General features: G+C 40.8%; 1 protein-coding gene across 1 annotated transcript; it reads left to right on the forward strand.

Annotated features, from left to right (window-relative positions):
- The first annotated feature begins 15,097 nt into the window (after window positions 1–15,097).
- Window positions 15,098–16,156, forward strand: LOC147463116 (uncharacterized). Its single transcript, XM_086495456.1, has one exon. It carries the CDS (start codon window positions 15,098–15,100, stop codon window positions 16,154–16,156), a length of 1,059 nt encoding a protein of 352 aa, XP_086351582.1.
- The last annotated feature ends 3,716 nt before the right edge of the window (window positions 16,157–19,872 follow it).

Raw genomic sequence — 19,872 nt, forward strand, 5'->3', positions numbered from 1 at the left:
GTTCAAGATAATCATGGAGGGTCGCAACGCTACTGTGCGTAGAGGAGAGTCTGGTTTTCTTGAGGTGGATTCTACTAAGAAATGGAATGACCTAAGAGACACTTTCGTACTACCCGACCATTGTGAACAAGTAAGTATGTAAATAGTTAACATCCCCCTTTTACAAGTTATGTGCTTGAAAGCTCTCATGTAAGTTATGTGGCTCTGGCAGGTAATATTTCATCCTATAAAGTCTACATGAAACTGGTGGTACGCCATAGAGGTAGCCCCTCGTAGTGCAAGGACGTATGAAGGCTACCATGTGCCAATCACAACGGCATCAATGGAGGAGATCAGAGAAGATGCTCAATCAGAAGACGCTGCGGTGGTGTCAGACGAGCATCAAGATGCTACTACTCTATATGGGGTGCATGCAGAGGAGCTACAAAATGAAACAGAGGATATGTTTTTAAAGGGAGAGCTCTATATAGATATAGGAAGTTATGCTGAGTTATGCGAGGATGAGAGAGAGATCTCTTAAAGCCACAAATATTGTATTTGAAAAATTTTGCTCCGTGTTGTAAAAGCTCTGGCTCTCTAAGTACCTTCCATGGTGTATAACGCTCTTTTCTACTCGCGCTCACATCTTTTGATTGAAAATTCTGAGTTTTCGACTTGCCTCTTCTATCACTCAGTTCATTGCGTCATTGTATTTATATGCGTCATTACGTCATTGTATTTAATGGTCTTTGCGTCATTGTCTACTCTATTCATTCAATATTAAGTTTAAATATTCGTGTGTCTAATGCAGGTATGGATGATGAGGAGTTTCTTTCTTCTTTGTCAGCGCAGCAGAGACAGTGGTACGTGGAGCGTCATCGCTTTGGCGCATCATCGCGCGTTCCTACTCCATCCGCATCTCCCTCTCTTTCGGAGCAGTCGGCGCGCTTCGAAGCTTCGGCGTTGGTGAGACGAGCTTCACACTCGTCTAGACACCGGCGCTCTAGTGGTGGCGGTGGCAGTTGTTGTGGGGATTCTGCCGCCGATGCCTCCACACTGCCTCATGTTCAACGAGGCTCTTTACCCTCCCCTTCTTTGCCCGCCCCCACACCAGCCACATCATCGCCATCTACACCAGGTTTTGCGCGGCTGACTGTTCCTAGCAGCTACACACCTCTACCTACTCCGCCAGGAGCCACCCCACTCGACACTCCTCGCTTTGGGGCCCAGACGCCGGTGGAGACACCTGATGTCCGTACCCCCATCAACACGCCGCTAGAGACCCCTGCCGGGACACCCACGTTCACGCGTCACCGGCCAGAGGGCTTGCCTTACTCCGTCGACTTCAGCGGCGACATCATTATGGATGATGACGGCAAGAAGGTGATCTTGCGCATGCGTGGTCTTTGCTCTCAGCTGTTTAGACACTACATACTAAACAAATGGAGTGAAGTACCAAGTGATTTAAAAAACAAAGTCATCAGCATACTTCATGATGAGTTTCCCGTTCCAACATGGGATCAGCGCTTCAATGAAGACCTGATGAAGATTCGAATGCGCGAATACTGCAAACACAAGCGTTCCGAAGTGCAAAAAGCAATCAAGCATGGGTGGAACAGGCCAGATTGGCTGGCCAAAGAAGATTGAAAGAATGCGAAGAAAGCAGCGCGCGAGAATCCCGACAAGTGGAAGCAACAAAAGGATGCAGCCAGAGCGCGAGTAGAGGCAGGGAGCTCACACCACTTGGGGAGCGGTGGATGGGCATCATTTGAGGCCGATTTTGTAAGTGTTTTCGCATTGCTCTTTATGTTCGATAGTTTAGGGTTTATGAGTTTTTTAATTCTAACATAATGAAATCTTTGTATGTTTTGACAGTGGTCGATGACAGGACGTGATCCCACACCGTACGAGCGCGAGTACGCAGGCAGAAAGGGCTTAAACGCCCTGATGGACATTCTCAGTTCTCGCGGCGGCGTGGTTAGTATTAGGGTTTACTCTTTTCTATTTTTTGTATTGTTTTATAAATGTCGTTATATGTTTATACTTACTGAAAGCTGTCTTATTGTCTTTTTTTGCAGAATCCGACAGATACGCCGCTTGGACGTGATCAGACGTCTGACTAGACGACGTCAGTTTAGCCGTAGCTAGATAGCATTAGTTTAGGGTTTCTCATAGCTTATGTATCATGGGACGGATTTTATACGTCTTTTTGAACCATGTATATTATTACATTTGTCACCGCAGTTCATTTTGCCAATCAATTCTTTATGCCTATGATGTTGTACAATTGTCATTATTACATTTGCCAATCAATTCATTTTGCCTATGATGTGTACAATTGTCAATTTTACGCTTGTCAATTTTGCAAACAATGCGTCTTGTGGGTGACTATTTTCGGTCTATTATCTACCCTTGCACTTTTTTTAAAAAGTGAATCAAGTACAATATGGTTGATGGGTGGCAGGGCATTCAATGCCCTGTCACCAAAAAAAAATTCTCTCGGGCGTCGCTATAACCGTCGTTATTTATGGCTCTGTAGCGTCGCTATGAGCGTCGCTATAGACTTCTGTGTAAACATCGCTATGAGCATCGCTATATGCGTCGCTATACGCGTTGCTATATAGCGATGCTCATAGCGACGGTTATAGCGACGCTATTAGCGACGCCGGGGGTTATAAAAACCCAGTGTATTTCCGTCGCTAACAGCGTCACAAGAGCACACAACCTCTTGTAGTGTATATGCAGGGCATGCTTATCAGGTGGCATGAAGTCCACCGCTTCAGAGATTACGCTTCCACTATCACACCCAACACTCTGTCACAGACAAACTAAGTTCTGGATGGTTTAAATTTATGGCTGCTATCAACGCACAATACGACTAAATGGAACCTAAATCTAGGACTTATTTCACAGGCAAAACGCCCTATTAAGTCATTTTTTGTCAAGTCACGACCCCATACAGGGTAAGTGGGTCAAGCTGTGGCTTGTGTTTTCTGTTCCCTCTCATGATGAGAGAAGTTATACAGGCAAATTGTTGCATGCTTATAGGATAAGCTGCACGTCAGGCATCAGATGCAACAGAGCAAACACATTGGGCACAAGATATACAAACTTGTCAATTGCAAAAAGTTCCTCAGCCCAGAATTCTCTCTCTCTCTCTCTCTCTCTCTCTCTTTCTTATTTCTCTCCACGAATAATGAACATTTTCTACGCAGTTTTTGATACATGTTTTGTTTGGGAGTCAGCATGAGCCAAGGTGCTCTAACTCTCAGTTAGAAATTGTGCAAGACACCCTCTACATTACTCTTCATCGTTTCCTCGATTGAACACTAATTGCCATAAGGGCTATGCGCCACACACGCTCACTAAGAGTCACTGTCAGATCTTGGGTATGACCCAATGGTTGGCATTCCTTAGGGGATTGTTCTTAAGATCGAACAGATCTACCCACTGGACTACAAAATGATGTTAATGGACAAGCAAGAGTCTTGTCATTACAGATGTTTATGGTGTCATTTCTACACGACATAGTTTCTGTGCGACACTCGCGTTGAGTTTTTCATAACCATAAACTCAACTCAGCTGATTTCTACCACTGATTTTAGATGCAAAATACCATTGCGACAGCATGGCTATCCATAAAAGCTAGAATTTCCACTTGTGTGGATCTCGTGATCTCTCGTTAGCACTAGGACTGTCTATGGACGCATTGCTTTGGGATAAGCCCCGCGGGTGCTTACTAAATCACCCCACAGTCATGGAGGATCACAGTTGCTCTATTCTCGTTATACTTTCAAGGAAAGAAGTCCGCACTATACCACGCGGTAGCAGACAAATTCACCTTCTCAAGTTGATTCCAATCATTATGTACACGATTGACTATGTTGGTTACCGTTACCTGCTAATCGAGCAGTTTCTACAAAGGGTCTTACCAAAAGGTTTGACTACGTACATTCTAATCGAAGGGTTTAGATTTCAAAGGCAACACTCAGGGTTTCCAATGCAATGTTGCTTGTTTTTTCACACGTGGATGACGTGTTCCTCTGTATTTGAATACAGGTAAGAGAACATTCAGTTCAATCTCCAGGTACACATCTATTGATTTGGTGTTATTCCAATTTTTAGTATGCATTGCTTAGTTTTTTCAAGTCCTTAAAATACGCTTGAATATTTCAAGGCCATGCCAAGGGCATGTCGAAACAAGTATTTTGGGCCGTAGTGTCCAATGTACATTGTATTGTTATGAATCCACTTATAGGATTCAATTTGGTTCATGTTGTCACATGGGATACAACATGGTCTAGGGACTCAAGGAGTTCAATTTAGCCAATGTGGAACAATGAATAAGGGTCCCTCTTACTCTTGTCACAGAGTGTTTAGAGTTACCTCCACACACAAGTACATCTTGTACTTGAAGGATGTTCTTTTTTCAAACATCCGTAGTTGAGACATATTCTACATATGGCAAACATGAGTCTCTGGGACTAACACTGGCGCCCCCTATTTCAAATCTGTGTCACGACAAAGTCCCTAGGTGCTGGTCAAATATGTTTTCTAGACCATTTTGAGCACAACGTATCAGGAGCAATTTCAGTGGGCCAAAAATTATCGGATACTTAGAATGAATTGTTTAGCTACAAGTATTGCTAAAAAACATTACAGATGGTTGTTTATACATATAGCAAGGCTCTAAGTTTTTAATGAAAAAGTTTCATTGTTTGTACCTAGAAGTGATCATTGTTTCACCTTCTATTATGGTTCAAACATTTCAGCAAGGCTTGAAAATGATTACCACTGAAAGTATTTAGTTTCTGTTTGGAACTATTTACATTTCTCTTTACTGTGTGCTACGCACATCATATTTTCCATAAGTATTGGCAAGGATAGTCATGGATATACAGGTTCGGATCTGTTTTTTGCTAAATGCATGCACACTAGGTGTTATGGGCCCTAGTGTTTAGCAAAGGATGATTTGGAACGGCATGCGTATTCATTAAGTTGTTGCTTATGAAGCCTTCTGCACTTGGTGTGCATTATCTCAATGAGTTTACTTTTCGGTCTACCAATCACCAATAGAGGTCATGGATCGGTTTGGGTGCTTGTGGATCTTTCACATTAACCACAATGGTTATTTCACCAATTGTTGATTCCTCAGCAATGTGGTACAATATTGTGATCCCCATTTACTTGCCATCTAGAACGACTGGCTGTAAACCGTGGGGGAAACACACCTCAGTACTGTCACTTATCCAAGGGGATATGCAGATTACAAAGTGTAATCTTGTGCTAAAAGGATATGCAAGTGCGTACGTTAGCACCACGCGATCCAATTAGTAAAACATTTATTGCTCTACTTGGAGTTTTCTTATAAAGTTAAAGCATGGTTGTAACTAGGTGTAGTCTCTTCATGTATAAATCAAGTTCTCAACCTTGAACACTAGTGATGGTGGGGTTGTTTAGTACTGAAATTGGAAAACAAGTCAAGGACTTCAACTTGGTTGATGAATTATGTTAGCAAGTTACTTTCATGGAAAGTGAGAAGAGGTACTCTTTAGGGTACATCTTTGTGTGATAACTCGTTTTGCATACTCATGTGTGTTCTAAATGGAGTCTACACACTATGATTGGATAGGAATCGGCAACACAAGACGGTTGCAAATGGACAACAATGTGCAAAATCAAGATTTTACTCTTGGTTTCATGGAACCTCCTATTGAACCGTGTTCTGGTCAACCAAAAAATTGGATCTATAAAGGATTCCACTATAGAAAACATTAGTGTATCATCGCTCTTGTTTTCAAGGACGAAAACACTTCTCCAAGGGGGAAGTAATATCATGCCAAGGGTAGGACGAGGCACGGCCAAGGGCCAGGACGAACATGCAGTTAAGGGGGTCCTTTTATTACGAAGGCCAGGGGCCTATATAGGGCATGGCTGGGTGGTGATGAGCATGTTCAGTTCCCTTGTCCTTTAAGCTCGACCTGGCCGACTCTTTGTCACTTTTTCTACACGCTGAAAGAGGATGCTTACCACACATTACTGGTTAATTTCAATTGAAATTGCTGGACACGATCAACTCTTCTCATCATGATATCTGCAACCACATCCGTTGGATCTCAACACAAACATATTTATATGAAGCACAACTTCAATTTATGAATATTTCATTAAGATTTTTCTCGTTTGGGATATGCTATGTGCACACGCCTTTGGGGGATTTCTCCATATGTCAAGCCAACTTTCTCTCATGCAACAGAGACGGTTATGTACTCCATTTGAGCGAGCTATTCTTCCGACATCTCCAGCCAACTGGTTACAGCGGTATGACAAGGTTAGACCATGTTCAATATTGTTTATTTTTCCATGTTTATACATTTACATTTGTTCAAAGAAAATTTATTTGACAATTTTACATGAAGCAAGGCTTCTCCCTTGTGCCAAGGTACTGCCCAATGACTTGGAATCACGGGCAGTGTCACACAAGTTTGGGAAACTGGCAAAATAGGGAATATCACTCCCTACCAGTACATCTGTGCAGGGCACTCATGGTTTTGGGCTCTCACGTTGGAGGCCATCACTTTTGCCCAGGGCTTAAAATTTTGCATGCACGGCATGCTAGCTAGGTGGATTCCATTCTACCGCCTCATGAAACATGCTTCCGCTATAACAAGATAAGTTTTGGATTGTTTAACATGCTTGTTGGTTGCTTTCAACACATAACACCACTAAAAGGAACCTCAAACTTGGACTTGTTTCACCAGCAAAGTGCCCTATTCATGTCATCCCCTTACAGTCACTACCCATACATAGTAAGTAGGTCAAAAGATGTGGCTTGTGTTTTCTGTTACCTCTCTCGATGAGAGCATTATACTGGAAAATTGTTGCATGCTTATAGGATAAGCTGCAAGTCAGGCATACGATGTGTAAGAGCATACAGATTGGGCACCCACTCTAGAAATTTACGAAAAGTTCCTCAACCGAACATGCTCTTATTCTCTCTCCTTCTCTCTCTCTCTCTCTCTCTCTCTCTCTCTCTCTCTCTCTCTCTCTTTCTAAGAATAAGGAAAAATTTCTAAGAACCTCTTTGATACATGTTTTTCTTGTGAGTCCGTTTGAGTCAAGGTGCTCTAATGCTCAGCTAGAACCTAGCCAAGATGCCATTCACATTAGTCTTCATCGATTCATTGATTGAACACTAATTGCCATAAGGGCTATGAGCCACACACAGGCTGGCTAAGAACCATTGTCAAATCTTGGGTAAGACCCAACGGTTGGCATTCATTGGGTGATTGTTCTTAAGATCGAACAGATCTACCCAGTGGAGTACACCTCTACGTTAATGGACAAGCCAGATTCTTGTCAGTACGGATGTTTAGGGTGTTATTTTTGCATTACATGTTTTTAGTGCGACGTTCAAGTTGAGTATTTGAAAACCATAAACTCACATCAGCTGATCTCTACCACGGAGTCTAGATACAACAAACGCGTCTAGATACACCATAACGAGTGTTAGCTGCTACCTCCACACACAAGTACATCTTGTACTTGAAGGATGTTCTTTTCTAAACATCCTTACATGAGACATATTCACACATGTGGAGAATATGAGTCTCTGAACTAACACTGGCGCCATTATTTTAATTATATGTCACGACAAAGTCCCTAGGTGCTGGTCAATCTGTTTTCTACACCATTTTCAGCAAGATGTATCAGGAGCAATTTCAGTGGCCAGAAATTGTTGGATAATTAGAATGACTTGTTCAGGTACAAGTACTGCTAAACAACATTACAAATGGTTGTTTATACATATAGCAAGGCTCTAAGTTGTTAATGAAAAAGTTTCATTATTTGTACCTAGAAGTGATCAATGTTTGACCTTCTGTTATGGTTCAGACGTTTCAGCAAGGCTTGCAAAAGATTGCAACTGAAAGTATTTAGTTTCTTTTCAGAACTATTTACATTCCTTTTTAATGTGTGCTAGACGCATCACATTTGCCATAAGTATTGGCAAGGATCACCATGGATATATAGGTTCGGATCTGTTTTTGCTCAATGCATGCACACTAGGTGTTATGGGCCCCAGTGTTTAGCGAAGGCTGATTTGGAACGGCATGCATATTCCTCAAGTTGTCGCTTATGAAGCATGTTGCACTGTATGTGCAATATCTTTATGAGATTACTTTTGGGTCTACTAATCACCAATAGAGGTCATGGCTCGGTTTGGGTGTTTGTGGATTTTTCAAGATAACCACGATGGTTATTCCGGACATTGTTGATTCCTCAACAATGTTACACGATATTGTGATTCCCATTTACCAGTCATTTGGGACGACTGTCTATAAACCGTGAGGGAACACACCTCAGTACTGTCAGTTATCCAAGAGGATAGGAAGATTACAAAGTGTAATCTGGTGCTGAAGGATATGCAAAGTGCGTATGTTAGCCCCAAGCGATCCAATCAGCAAGCATTTATTGCTCTACTTAGGGTTTGCTTACTATAAGTTAAAGCATGTTTGCGACTAGGTGTAGTCTCTTCATGTATAACTCAAGTTCTCAACCTTGAACACTCGTTAGGGTGGGGTTGTTTACTGATGATGAAAATTGGGAACAAGTCAAGGACTTAAACTTGGCGGATGAGTTATTTCAGCAAGTTACTTTCATGGAAAGTGACAAGAGGTACTCTTTTTGGTACATCTTTGCTGTGATAAACTCGTTTACCATGCTCATGAGTGTTCTAAATGGAGTCTACACACTATGTTTGGATAGGAACGGGTACCATCAGATGGTTACAAATGGACAACAATGTAGAAAATCAAGATGGTACTCTTGGTTTCATTGAACCTCCTACTGAACCGGGTTCCACTCAAATGAACCGTTGGATCCATGAGGAATGTTACGGTAGAAAACATTAGTGTTCTTATGAAGATACCAGCACTTGTGTTTTCGCGGACGAAAACGCTTCTCCAAGGGAGGAGTAATGTCAAGACAATGGTAGGACCAGGCATGGCCAAGGGCCATGACGGACATGCAGTCAAGGGGGTCCCTATATTTATAAGGCCAAGGGCCTATATAGGGCATGGCTGGGTGGTGATGAGCATGTTCCACTCCCCTTGTCCTTTCAATCTATGAGGGAGAGGGAGAGAAAGAAAGATATTATGAGCTCACACACTTTTCAAATTTTCAAGATATTATTTTTTGACATTAGTATATTTTTAGAAGGATAGCTAAAGTTTTTTACCCGTAGAAAATGGATTGAATGCCCGACAAAGACCAACCCTCACATTAACTCCCCAAATCTGTAGAGAGATTTCCCAGTTGATGGACCTTTTACCAATTCTTGGATATTTTGTTCTTTTTATTTTAAGATTTAACATGTGGGCCATGCTTAAAAATCTATAAATTCCTTAAATTTTGGTAAACTAGGGTCACAATCTAAAATCAACGAGAGAGAGAGAGAGGGGGGGGGGGGAGGAGGACAATTTTTTAGTGTTGTATTTAATGTGTTGAAATGAAAAGTCCAGAAAATGACACAGGAGGAGAGAGGAAGACAGAACAAAATGTTTGCGTGTAGGAACAATTTAAAGTGACTTTAAAATTTACAAGACAATTCTTCAACAAAATTGAATATCTATGGGGAGGAGGAGGACGAGAGAGAGAGAGAGAGAGAGAGAGAGAGAGAGAGAGAGAGAGAGAGAGAGAGAGAGATTTAGAAGAAATTTTTTTTTAATGCCATCAGAACAATCCCAAAAGATCTCTCACAACATGTGTAAGAATAAAGTTATTTTTGTTTCATCTTCTCTCTCTCTTTCTCTCTCTCTCTCTCTCTCACACACACACACACACACACACACAGACACACACACATTTTGATAAAAGGAGAATCTTACACACACACACACCCTCACACGTACACACACGTTCTAATAAAAGGAGAATTTGAAATGTTGTAGAAACATCCAATGAGATCTCAACGATCTATCCGATGGTAGAGAGACTCTCTCTCTCTCTCTCTCTCTCTCTCTCACACACACACACACACACACACACACACACACACACACACACACACACACACACACACACACACACACACAAACACACACACACACACACACGTACACACATTTTGATAAAAGGAGAATCTTACACACACACACACCCTCACACGTACACACACGTTCTGATAAAAGGAGAATTTGAAATGTTGTAGGAATATCCAATGAGATCTCAACGATCTATCCGATGAGAGAGAGAGAGAGAGAGAGAGAGAGAGAGAGAGAGAGAGAGAGAGAGAGAGAGAGAGAGAGAGAGATGCAGACCAATCATAGCCATTTATACTTTTCTTTTCAAAAAAACTTAGAAAAAGAAGTTTGCTTCTCCTTTTTAAATGTCCACCTGTGATCGTCACTTCAACTAGAGGGTTTTTTTTTTTTTTTTGGGGGGGGAGGACGACGGGAGCATAGAAACTTTAAATGTCATAGTTATTGTATTTAAAAAAGAGGAAGATGCCTCAAGATCTATGTGACAAATCTTTCCTTCAAGCATATATATATGTGTGTGTATACACACACACACACACACACACACACACACACACATATATATATATATATATATATATATATATATATATATATATATATATATATATATATATATATATATATATATATATATATATATATATATGTATGTATGTATGTATACATATATGTATATATATATATATATATTTACATACATACATACATATATATATATATATATATATATATACACACACATGTGTGTGTGTGTGTGACGGCTCGAAAAAAGATAGGTTCCCTTTAGCTAAAGCCTGTTCAAAATGAAAAATGGCCGGCTCAAATTTGGGCAAGAAGGTTCTCAAACCAATTCAAATTATGGAGTTTTTGGTTATAATATGAGATTTGTAGTGCGATTATCCCCCTCAAATTTAGAGTTAGTCAGCTTATATACGTGTGAAAAGGTTCCAAATACGAGTCCACAAAAAATGTTCCCAAGCCTTGGTGTTTGTGTGTGCGCGCGCGCTCTATGTGTACATATAGACATAATTGGACCATATCAAGATGCCTCAAGACCTATGTGACAAATCTTCGCTTCAAGAATATATATATATATATATATATATATATATATATATATATATATATATATATATTTGTGTGTGTGTGTGTGTGTGTGTGTGTGTACTATTTGTATATATAGATATATATGTATACATACATCCATACGTACATACGTAAAAGGATAGAAGCAAGTAAGAGAGTGGAGCAGAGACATTGAATCCAATTGCGTTTCTATCATTGAAACCGATTCTAGAACCCACTCCATTTATTAAAAAAAGTTTTATTATTACATTGACTTCTCTTAGCTTTCATCTCTTTACACCATGCTAACTTATCTAATCTCTATAATCAAGCTTGGTATCATTGTTAGATCAAGGTAGAACAAAAGGAGGAATTTCTCTCTCTCTCTCTCTCTCTCTCTCTTTTGATACACACACACACCCAATAGAATAAGAGCACTCTTAAGTTTTTTGAACAAGGGTTAGCACCTCATGAAAAATAATGTCTATGAGAAGCTTCAAATCTTGGTATCAAAGAATGCTTTGTAGCATCTGTTAAGAGGTCGTGTCATGTATCACTTTTATAAATGCGATAGACTATATGTTGTTGGGCACATTTCTGACACCCTGTTTTTTGTAAATTTGTACATATGGACATGACGCCCGATGTCAAAAGGGCATGTGGGCTTTCTTTTTGTGGGTTTTTTAGCTTGCTTTAGCAAGCACATGTACATGCACTGCAAGTCGCTAGTATAGTGACAGCTGTCGGGCTACTGTAAGTGCCCGTGGGTGAGTTTTTTGAAGTGAGCCTTGTATATAACTTAAACTCATATACAAACTAAAAAAAGTTCAGCCAAAGTTCAGAAATTTACTGGTTTGTGGTCGTTCGGGCTTCTCCATGCTTTCTGATGCAGTTTTTTGCCCCGACTAGTCTTCTCTACGTGTAGTCGTGCTGGGACAGCTTTCTGTTGGCGTCAATTTTGCTCATGGCGGTGTACGGAATCAATTTTGGTCATCTTCAAATTTCTCGCCAGTCATTTTTCAAGCTTTATCTCAAGCTTTAAAGTGCCCCAATTGGAGTTGTGCTCTTCAGGTTACGACTAGTTCTCTGTAGGGTTATGGCTATGACAGCCTAGTGGCAAATTGTGTGTAGACAGATTTGGAGGCCATGTATCTATGAATTGTGGAATTGATGTTGAATTTGTGGGTTTGTGATGTTTGATTGTGGAAGGAGAGGCTCTTGTCTTCATATGCATTGGTCGGCGTGTGCTGTAAATCCGTGGTTTGACAAGGTTTTGCTCCTATGTGACATAGTCTCTTGCGTGGGCGATGGCCAGTAAATTCCCAAGGGGACTACTCCTATTGGACTTGTGGTGTTTCAAAAGGATTTTGCAAAGATTTTGGTGTCTTGTAATTCTCTTTCAACGCTCTTGGGTGACATCGCTATAGAGGTGTTAGAAGACATGTCATTTAATTTTCCAGAGTTTAGTGGGAAATCAAATGAAAGTTCTAAAGGTTTCATTGAGAGAATGGAGTTTTCTTGCCTTCTTGCTGACAAGCGAGACCCAACGTTGGTGCTACAAATCTTCTACTTCTATTTGAACGGAGATGCTAGGGAATGGTTGGAAGGCTACGAAAAGGAGCTACAATCAGCCCAACCTCCTCAAGTCATGACTTATGAAATGGTAAGGCATGCTTTTCTTACACACTTTCAACAGGTGGAAGACCCACAAAAGGTATGGCAGTCTATTCAAGCCTTGGTACAGGATGAAGGCCAAACCATAGAAGACTTTGTGAAGGCATTCAATGCATTGTAGACAAAGTGGTGTACATCTTTGGGGGCTGAAATTCCTCCAACCATGTTGAAAAAGGACAGGTTTCTTGCAAGCTTGAGGAGTAACCTACGCTTGAAGGTAGAGCTTAAGCAGCCAAGGACCTTTGAGGAGGCAGTTGAAATTGCAAAGAATAAAGAGTGGAAAGTAGAGCGTCTTCATCAACTTGGAATCAATGTCGAGCCAAAGCTTGAAGTGAAAGCCGTAGAGCAACCAAGGGTCCTCATCAGGGAGCCAGGTTATGATCAACAAGCTTCTCATGATGTCAATGCCTTTCGCAAGGAGATGCAAGAGGTGGTAGGTATTATGAAGAATCTTAGTGTGCATATGATGGGAGGTGGAAGAGGTCAAAGTTATGGATATGGACATGGTTATGGAAGCAATGAGGGTTATACAGGTGGTAGAGGAAGAGGCATGGCTGGAAGAGGAGATATGTTTCAATGCTACAATTGTGGTGAATGGGGTCATAAAAGCCCTCAATGTGACAAGCCAAAGAGAATGGGTGGCGACATGTTTCCTCTTCCTCCACAAATTCCTTCTCGAGCTCAAGATTATGGTATTGAGATTAAAGGATAAGCAGGACCAAGTGGATTGACAACAAAAGAAAAGGGCAAAACAAAAGTGGTAAGCATAATCCGTTTGGAGAAGAAAGAGGATGATTTGGGAGCTATGGTCATGCCTGTTGGTAAGAGGGTTACAAGAGATCATGACATGAGTGATGCAAGTCCCAGCCATAAAAGAGGGAAACAGGTTGAAACAGGTACAGGTAAAGAGAAGAAGAAGAGAAAGCCCAGGAAACATTACAATGCATCTGACTTTCCTTTGGGGTAAGGGTAACCAAATTATAGTTTAAGGGCTGATTTGGTGGGTAGAAATGTTGATGTTACCTTTGGGCAACTCATGGAGATGTGTCCCAAGTTAAAGAGGCAATGGAAGCTCGTAGTCAACCCCACGAAGAAGGAGCCTGCAAGGGGGTCAGTGAGAGTCTTGTCTTTGAATGAGCTACCTAATATATGTCCTACTATGGATGCATGGCATAAGATTAAGTGCATTGGAGAGGCTTATATTGATGGAGGTGCACAGGTATGTGTTATTACTCAAGATTGTGTATCAAAGTTGGGACTCAACATGGTGAAGAATTTAGGTTTTCGCATAAAGCTTGCCAACCAATCAAGGGTGAGGTGCTTGGGAGTTGTAAAGGACTTGGAGGTGGATGTATTTGATGATAAAGTGTTGGTCAATTGCCGTGTTATGCCCGCGGGTATTGGTGCTTTCCCTCTCATCCTTGGAAGACCATGGTTACAGGCAACCAAATCTATACAGGATTGGGGACATGGTACCATCACTCTCTACAATAGAAGGGGTGATAAGAAGAGGTTTGACATGGCTAGAAAGCAATATTTGGATGCTGATTTTGATGAGAAAAGTGATGAAGAAGAGTCCTCAAGTGAAGAAGAAGACAATGGGGATGATGGCAGTGAAGTGGAAGATAGCAGCGATAGTGATCTAGATGTTTCCTCCTTGTTTCTTGAAGAAGAGCATGATGAGAAACAAAGATTTCTTGGCCTTATGGATAATGAGGATATCTCTGGTCCTTATGAGCAAATTGAAGATCTGATGTAACCTAAAGGTTAACCTAATGTCAAACAGGAGCTGATACAAGGTATGTTGTCTCCCGACTTGACTAGTCATGAGAAGGGTGAGTACCTACATATGATACAACAATTTCCCCATTTATTTATCACTTCTTATGAGGAAATTAGAGGCTTTAAGGGAGAGGAAATCCACATTCCAATCAAGGAAGGAGCTCAACCCGTACGCCAAAAGCTAAGGAGAATGGGACAGGTACAACTTAATGCTTTAAAGGAAGAGGTAGACAAGCTTCTTGAAGCAGGTTTCATATGTCCTGTGAACACTGCAGAATGGGTGAGTCCTGTTGTTGTCACATCCAAGAAGGATGGAAAGTGGAGGTTATGTGTTGATTTTAAGCCTCTAAACGCAGCCATGAAGAGGGATCCATACCCTCTTCCTTTCATAGATGACATACTTGATTCTATTGAAGGGCATGAGAGGTATAGCATATGTGATGGATTCTCTAGATATTTTCAGCTCACCTTGGCTTTGGAAGATCGAAAGAAGACCACATTTATCACACCATGGGGATGCTTTTGTTATTGTGTGCTTCCTTTTGGTCTTATGAATGGCTGCACGTGGTATCAAAAGCGCGTCAACAAGGTGTTCTCTCCCTCCCGCCCGCATCCTCACCCTGGACACCATCACTATCCTCGCCGCCACATTCAGCCACCATCAGCTGCAGAGGCACCAGTCTCCGCTCATCTATCCCTTGGCTCGGCTTGTTCTCAGTGATGCCATGATCTTGGAGAATCAAGTCCCCGTCATTTTGCTCGAGTCTGCTCTAAAGACCATAGCACAAAATGGGGCCACCTCACCCGGTGATCTACAAGGCAAGAGCAAGTTGCGGCCAGGCGCAGATGACCCTCTCCCTTCTCTAGAGGATGTCATACTCTGGTATTGCAAGCGTTCAAGCCCCTTCCCTGAATGGACCCTGCACAAGTTGCCTCCCTTGGAAGACAAGGCTAAGGGAGAGCCTCTTCTTTCTTTCCTCTATGATTATGTTTCTGATCGCCTCACACAATCCCCTCACTCAGATCATGATCAGGGCTGCTTACCGATCAAGTCTCCTATGATCGATGCAGATCCTTCCTTACCCACAGCTTTGCAACTCTCAAAAAGTGGAGTGCGGTTTCGACCCTGCGACACCGGCGACATCCGTTTCGATGAAGAAGATGATGTGCTCCTCTTGCCAAGAATCACAGTGAGTGACACCACCGTGGGAGTGTTGCACAACCTCCTCGCTTATGAGGCCACTCTACGACATCCAGAGCAATACACTATCATCTCCTATGTGCATTTTATGGACTGCCTCATTGACAATGTGGATGATGTTCATATCTTGACAGAGAGTGGCATTATTTGCAACAAGCTTGGCAGCCATGAAGAGCTCGCAAAAATGTGGAACAAGCTTTGTATGTACGTCTCGTGCCGCAACACAGTCTCCAACCGTATGGTTATGGCCCAGCTAGACGCACTCTCCAAACAGAAACCGCGTCAATGGAGGGCATCATTTGTGGAGACATATTGGGAAAAGCAGCCTTGGCTTCTCCTTTCCATCTTTGCAGCTATGGTTCTTTTTGTTCTCTCTCTCCTTCAAACCATCTACAACATCCTGGCTTATTAGAGGAGAGCTCCTATCTAGTAATACTCATTCACTCCCAAATATAAACCTATTTCGTAGCTTAAAAAGTATATGCGTTTTGTATAGCCTTACCATTGTACATTCATTTTATTTTGAGAGCCTTCAAATAAGTTGATTGGGGAGTACTTCTCGTGGTTTTGTGAAAAGGGTATTTTATTTCCTTGGTCACACTAAATATGTATGTTAGGAGTGCCAAATTCCAATATTTCGTCAAGTCTTATCTAATTGTGGCGTCCCATGCAAGTCTATAACAAGATCTTATGACCCTAGTTTTCTGCATACACATCAAAATCAAAAATCAAGACATGATTATTTGCATCCGCATGATGTGCATGGAGACCATGATACTCCAAAATAAGATCTTTAAGCCCTGGTTTTTCTTTTTTTCTTTTTTTAGCATGTGCATGAAGACCATGATACTTCAAAGCATGGAGTACTGAAGAAGATAAAGGTGTAATTCATACACAATATCAGAGTGTGAGACTCAACATCATGTGAAAGGAGATAGAGGTGTAATTCCTACACAATATCCAAGTGTGAGACTAAACAACCCTATGTGGATCCAAGATTCAATCAATCCTTCCATGGATGTACTCCAAGAAAGCATACTGTTATTTGACTATTGGATCACAAAAAGAGATAGTCCAGAGAAGGTTGGTCATATTGGCAATTTTAAATGACTAAATTTATCCCAGCATTAATATGACCCTTGATATAAGCATTGGGCTCATAATGTTGGTATTTACATCGGTCGTTGGTATAAGCATCGATATATATAAATGCAAACATTGACACTTATACCAATGACCAAAATTGTAAATTCTTTTGGGGGTAGATTGCACATCTCCTTGTTGTAGCCACTATAAATGGTCCAATGCAAATAAAATACATAACCACGTCGTACAACAATGGAAAATGTATATCCTATTAGCGTGAATAAACATTGATTCTCTAACGAATCATATGACCATATCATTATCGATAAAAATACTAAAATTCCCATCAACATACAATACGTATAGACGATACCAAAGATGGAGAGAAAGAGTATAGAGAGAGATAGATGGACTAGAGAGAGAGAGAGAGAGAGAGAGAGAGAGAGAGAGAGAGAGAGAGAGAGAGAGAGAGAGAGAGGGGGGGGGAGGGGGGGGGGAGAGGGGGAGAAAGATAAAGAGAAAGAAAGAGAGGGAGAGGGACGGAGAAAGATAAGGAGAGAGAGAGAGGGAGAGATAGAGTAGAGAGAGAGAGAGAGAGAGAGAGAGGGAGAGAGGGAGAGAGAGGGAGGGAGAGGGAGTAGAGAAAGAGAGGGAGAGGGAGAGAATAGGGAAAGATATAAATATAAATATAAATATATATATATATATATAGAGAGAGAGAGAGAGAGAGAGGGAGAGGGGGAGGGGGAGAATAGAGAGGGAGACAGGGAGAGAAAGCGAAAGAGGGGAGGGAGGGAGAGAATAGAGAAAGAGAGAAAGATAGAGATAGAGAGAAAGAGGGAGATAATAGAGAGAGGGAGAGAGAAAGAGAAAGAGAAAGAAAGAGAGAGAGAGAGAGAGAGAGAGAGAGAGAGAGAGAGAGAGAGAGAGAGAGAGAGAGAGAGAGAGAGAGAGAGTGATGGTGATGGTGATGGAGAGAATAGAGAGAAAGAAAGAGGGAGGTAGAGGGATCAATAGGTTATCAAATTGGTCCCAAAGACCTTCAAACTTTCTCAACAAATAGCAATAATATGAAGTGACAAAAGAACCATGTTTTTTGAACACCCACAACCATGCTTGTATTTGTTAATGCTTTGCAAATTACAGAATTGTTAAAAATGGGAGTGATAGAAATAGAGTGTGTAGAGTAGCTTGGCCTTGAGCCTCCACTTGTTACACCATTAAGTAAAAGAAACCGTTGTTAACTCTCACCATCACCTTAAAACAACAAGAAGTTAAACCCATATTAGAGAATTTGGGATTCTCCTAATTCCCACTTTGTAAATGTGGTGAATTTTTATCCACGATATAGTACTTTGCTATGCGTTTCAATCATCATTATTTTCTTTCCAACCATAAAAATTGTCGATGATACAACTTGTTTGAATCTTGTTATTAATTTATTATCATAAATGTGGATAAATGTGTAGAGAAAACTTTTAGAAAGACCAGATCTTTAAATCAAACTATGGTAAATTACTATGGCAACTTGAAAATGCACCCAAAATGCATTACTTTTTGAGTAATCACTTTAACTCCATGAGATACACTATTGAGTAGGTTTGACATTGTGAGAGAAATTTTTGCGCCAAACTATTTGATCAAGTCCAAGCAATGTCATGTCTCTCTAGAATTGTTAATACATTCGTATTGTTTACTATAGTCCTTTCATATTGTCCGAAAATCGTCGTCAAACTATATCAGCAAGATTGTGAAATGTCTAAAGCAAAAAGGAGGGTACAATATGATTCTTTACTTAGTTCACTAATGAGACAAGATACAAGAACAAATGATGGAAATAATATACAACTAGCAATGTGTGACAATGTGTTTGTACACATAGAGCTTTAAAATGCTTAAGGAGTAAATTCACTCATAAGACCATATTAGGTAAAGTGGGAAAATCCCAATTCCCAGGTTGGACAACTTTCAATATATCATGTATAAAATATAGAGATTTTGTCAAAAATTTGAGTTTTCTTAAGGTCTCATTCCACTTTATGCACATACAATACACAATGAAAACAACTAAAATATCATGGTTTCAATCAATTGGATTATTAGGAGAGGAGTATATTGCATCCATTATCGTTGTCTATGTTCTAATGTCCTACCTACAACTTATCTCAACATGGAGAGCTTGGTTTCTAGGTCCACCACTTGTCCAAGTTAATGTAAAAGTGACTCAAGGTTCACAACTTGTGAAAGCAAGGATCCATTGAGGAATACAATCCACTTGGCTATTTTTCCTTAATTTATTGCATGTGACATTTAAGCAAGGTCCACTTCTAATCTATAACTTCTTAATTTGAGGCATGGGGCATACATAAAATATGTAGCATATGCTCTATTGCCTCATAGGAAGGTTGGTTTCAAGGTGCACTTATCCATGCTAGCCTATCTTGGAGAAATGATGGAGCTTGCTTCTCTCCTTGTTTCAATGGAGACTAGCTTGGACAAGTGGTGGACCTTTGCTTCTCTCTATATTTCAATAGAGTTAGCTTGGACAAGTGGTGATCTTGGAACAAAACCCCCATGTAAAACATATCATGGGTATTCCAAGTGATTAGAAAGATTACCATTTAAGATATAACCTTATAGGTTGGACAACTAGATCTTGGCTTGGAGAAATGGTGGACCTTTGATTCTCTCCATGTTTCAATGGAGTCTATCTTGGAGAAATGGTGGAGCTTGCTTCTGTCCATGTTTCAATGGAGCCTAGCTTGAACAGTTGGTGGACCTTTGCTTCTCTCTATGTTTCAATAGAGTTAGCTTAGACACGTGGTGGATCTTCAAAATAAACCAACTACTATCAATGTTGCCTAGCTTGGACAAGTGGTGGAGTGTTTCTCTACTCCATGTTTCAATGGATCTTAGCTTGGACAAGTGTTGGACCTTAAAACAAAAACCCCATGTACAACATAGAATGGATTTTCTAGATTTCAATGGAGTCTATCTTTAACAAATGGTGGAGCTTGTCTTCATCCATGTTTCAATGAAACT

The sequence above is a fragment of the Adiantum capillus-veneris genome, chromosome 2 (genome assembly GCF_014529385.1).
Source record: "Adiantum capillus-veneris isolate H3 chromosome 2, ASM1452938v2, whole genome shotgun sequence".
In the NCBI taxonomy this organism is placed as follows: Eukaryota; Viridiplantae; Streptophyta; class Polypodiopsida; order Polypodiales; family Pteridaceae; genus Adiantum; species Adiantum capillus-veneris.

What these genes read in the sequence shown, in the direction of transcription:
- LOC147463116 (XM_086495456.1), top strand. Translation starts at nt 15,098, where the DNA reads ATGGCTGCACGTGGTATCAAAAGCGCGTCAACAAGGTGTTCTCTCCCT.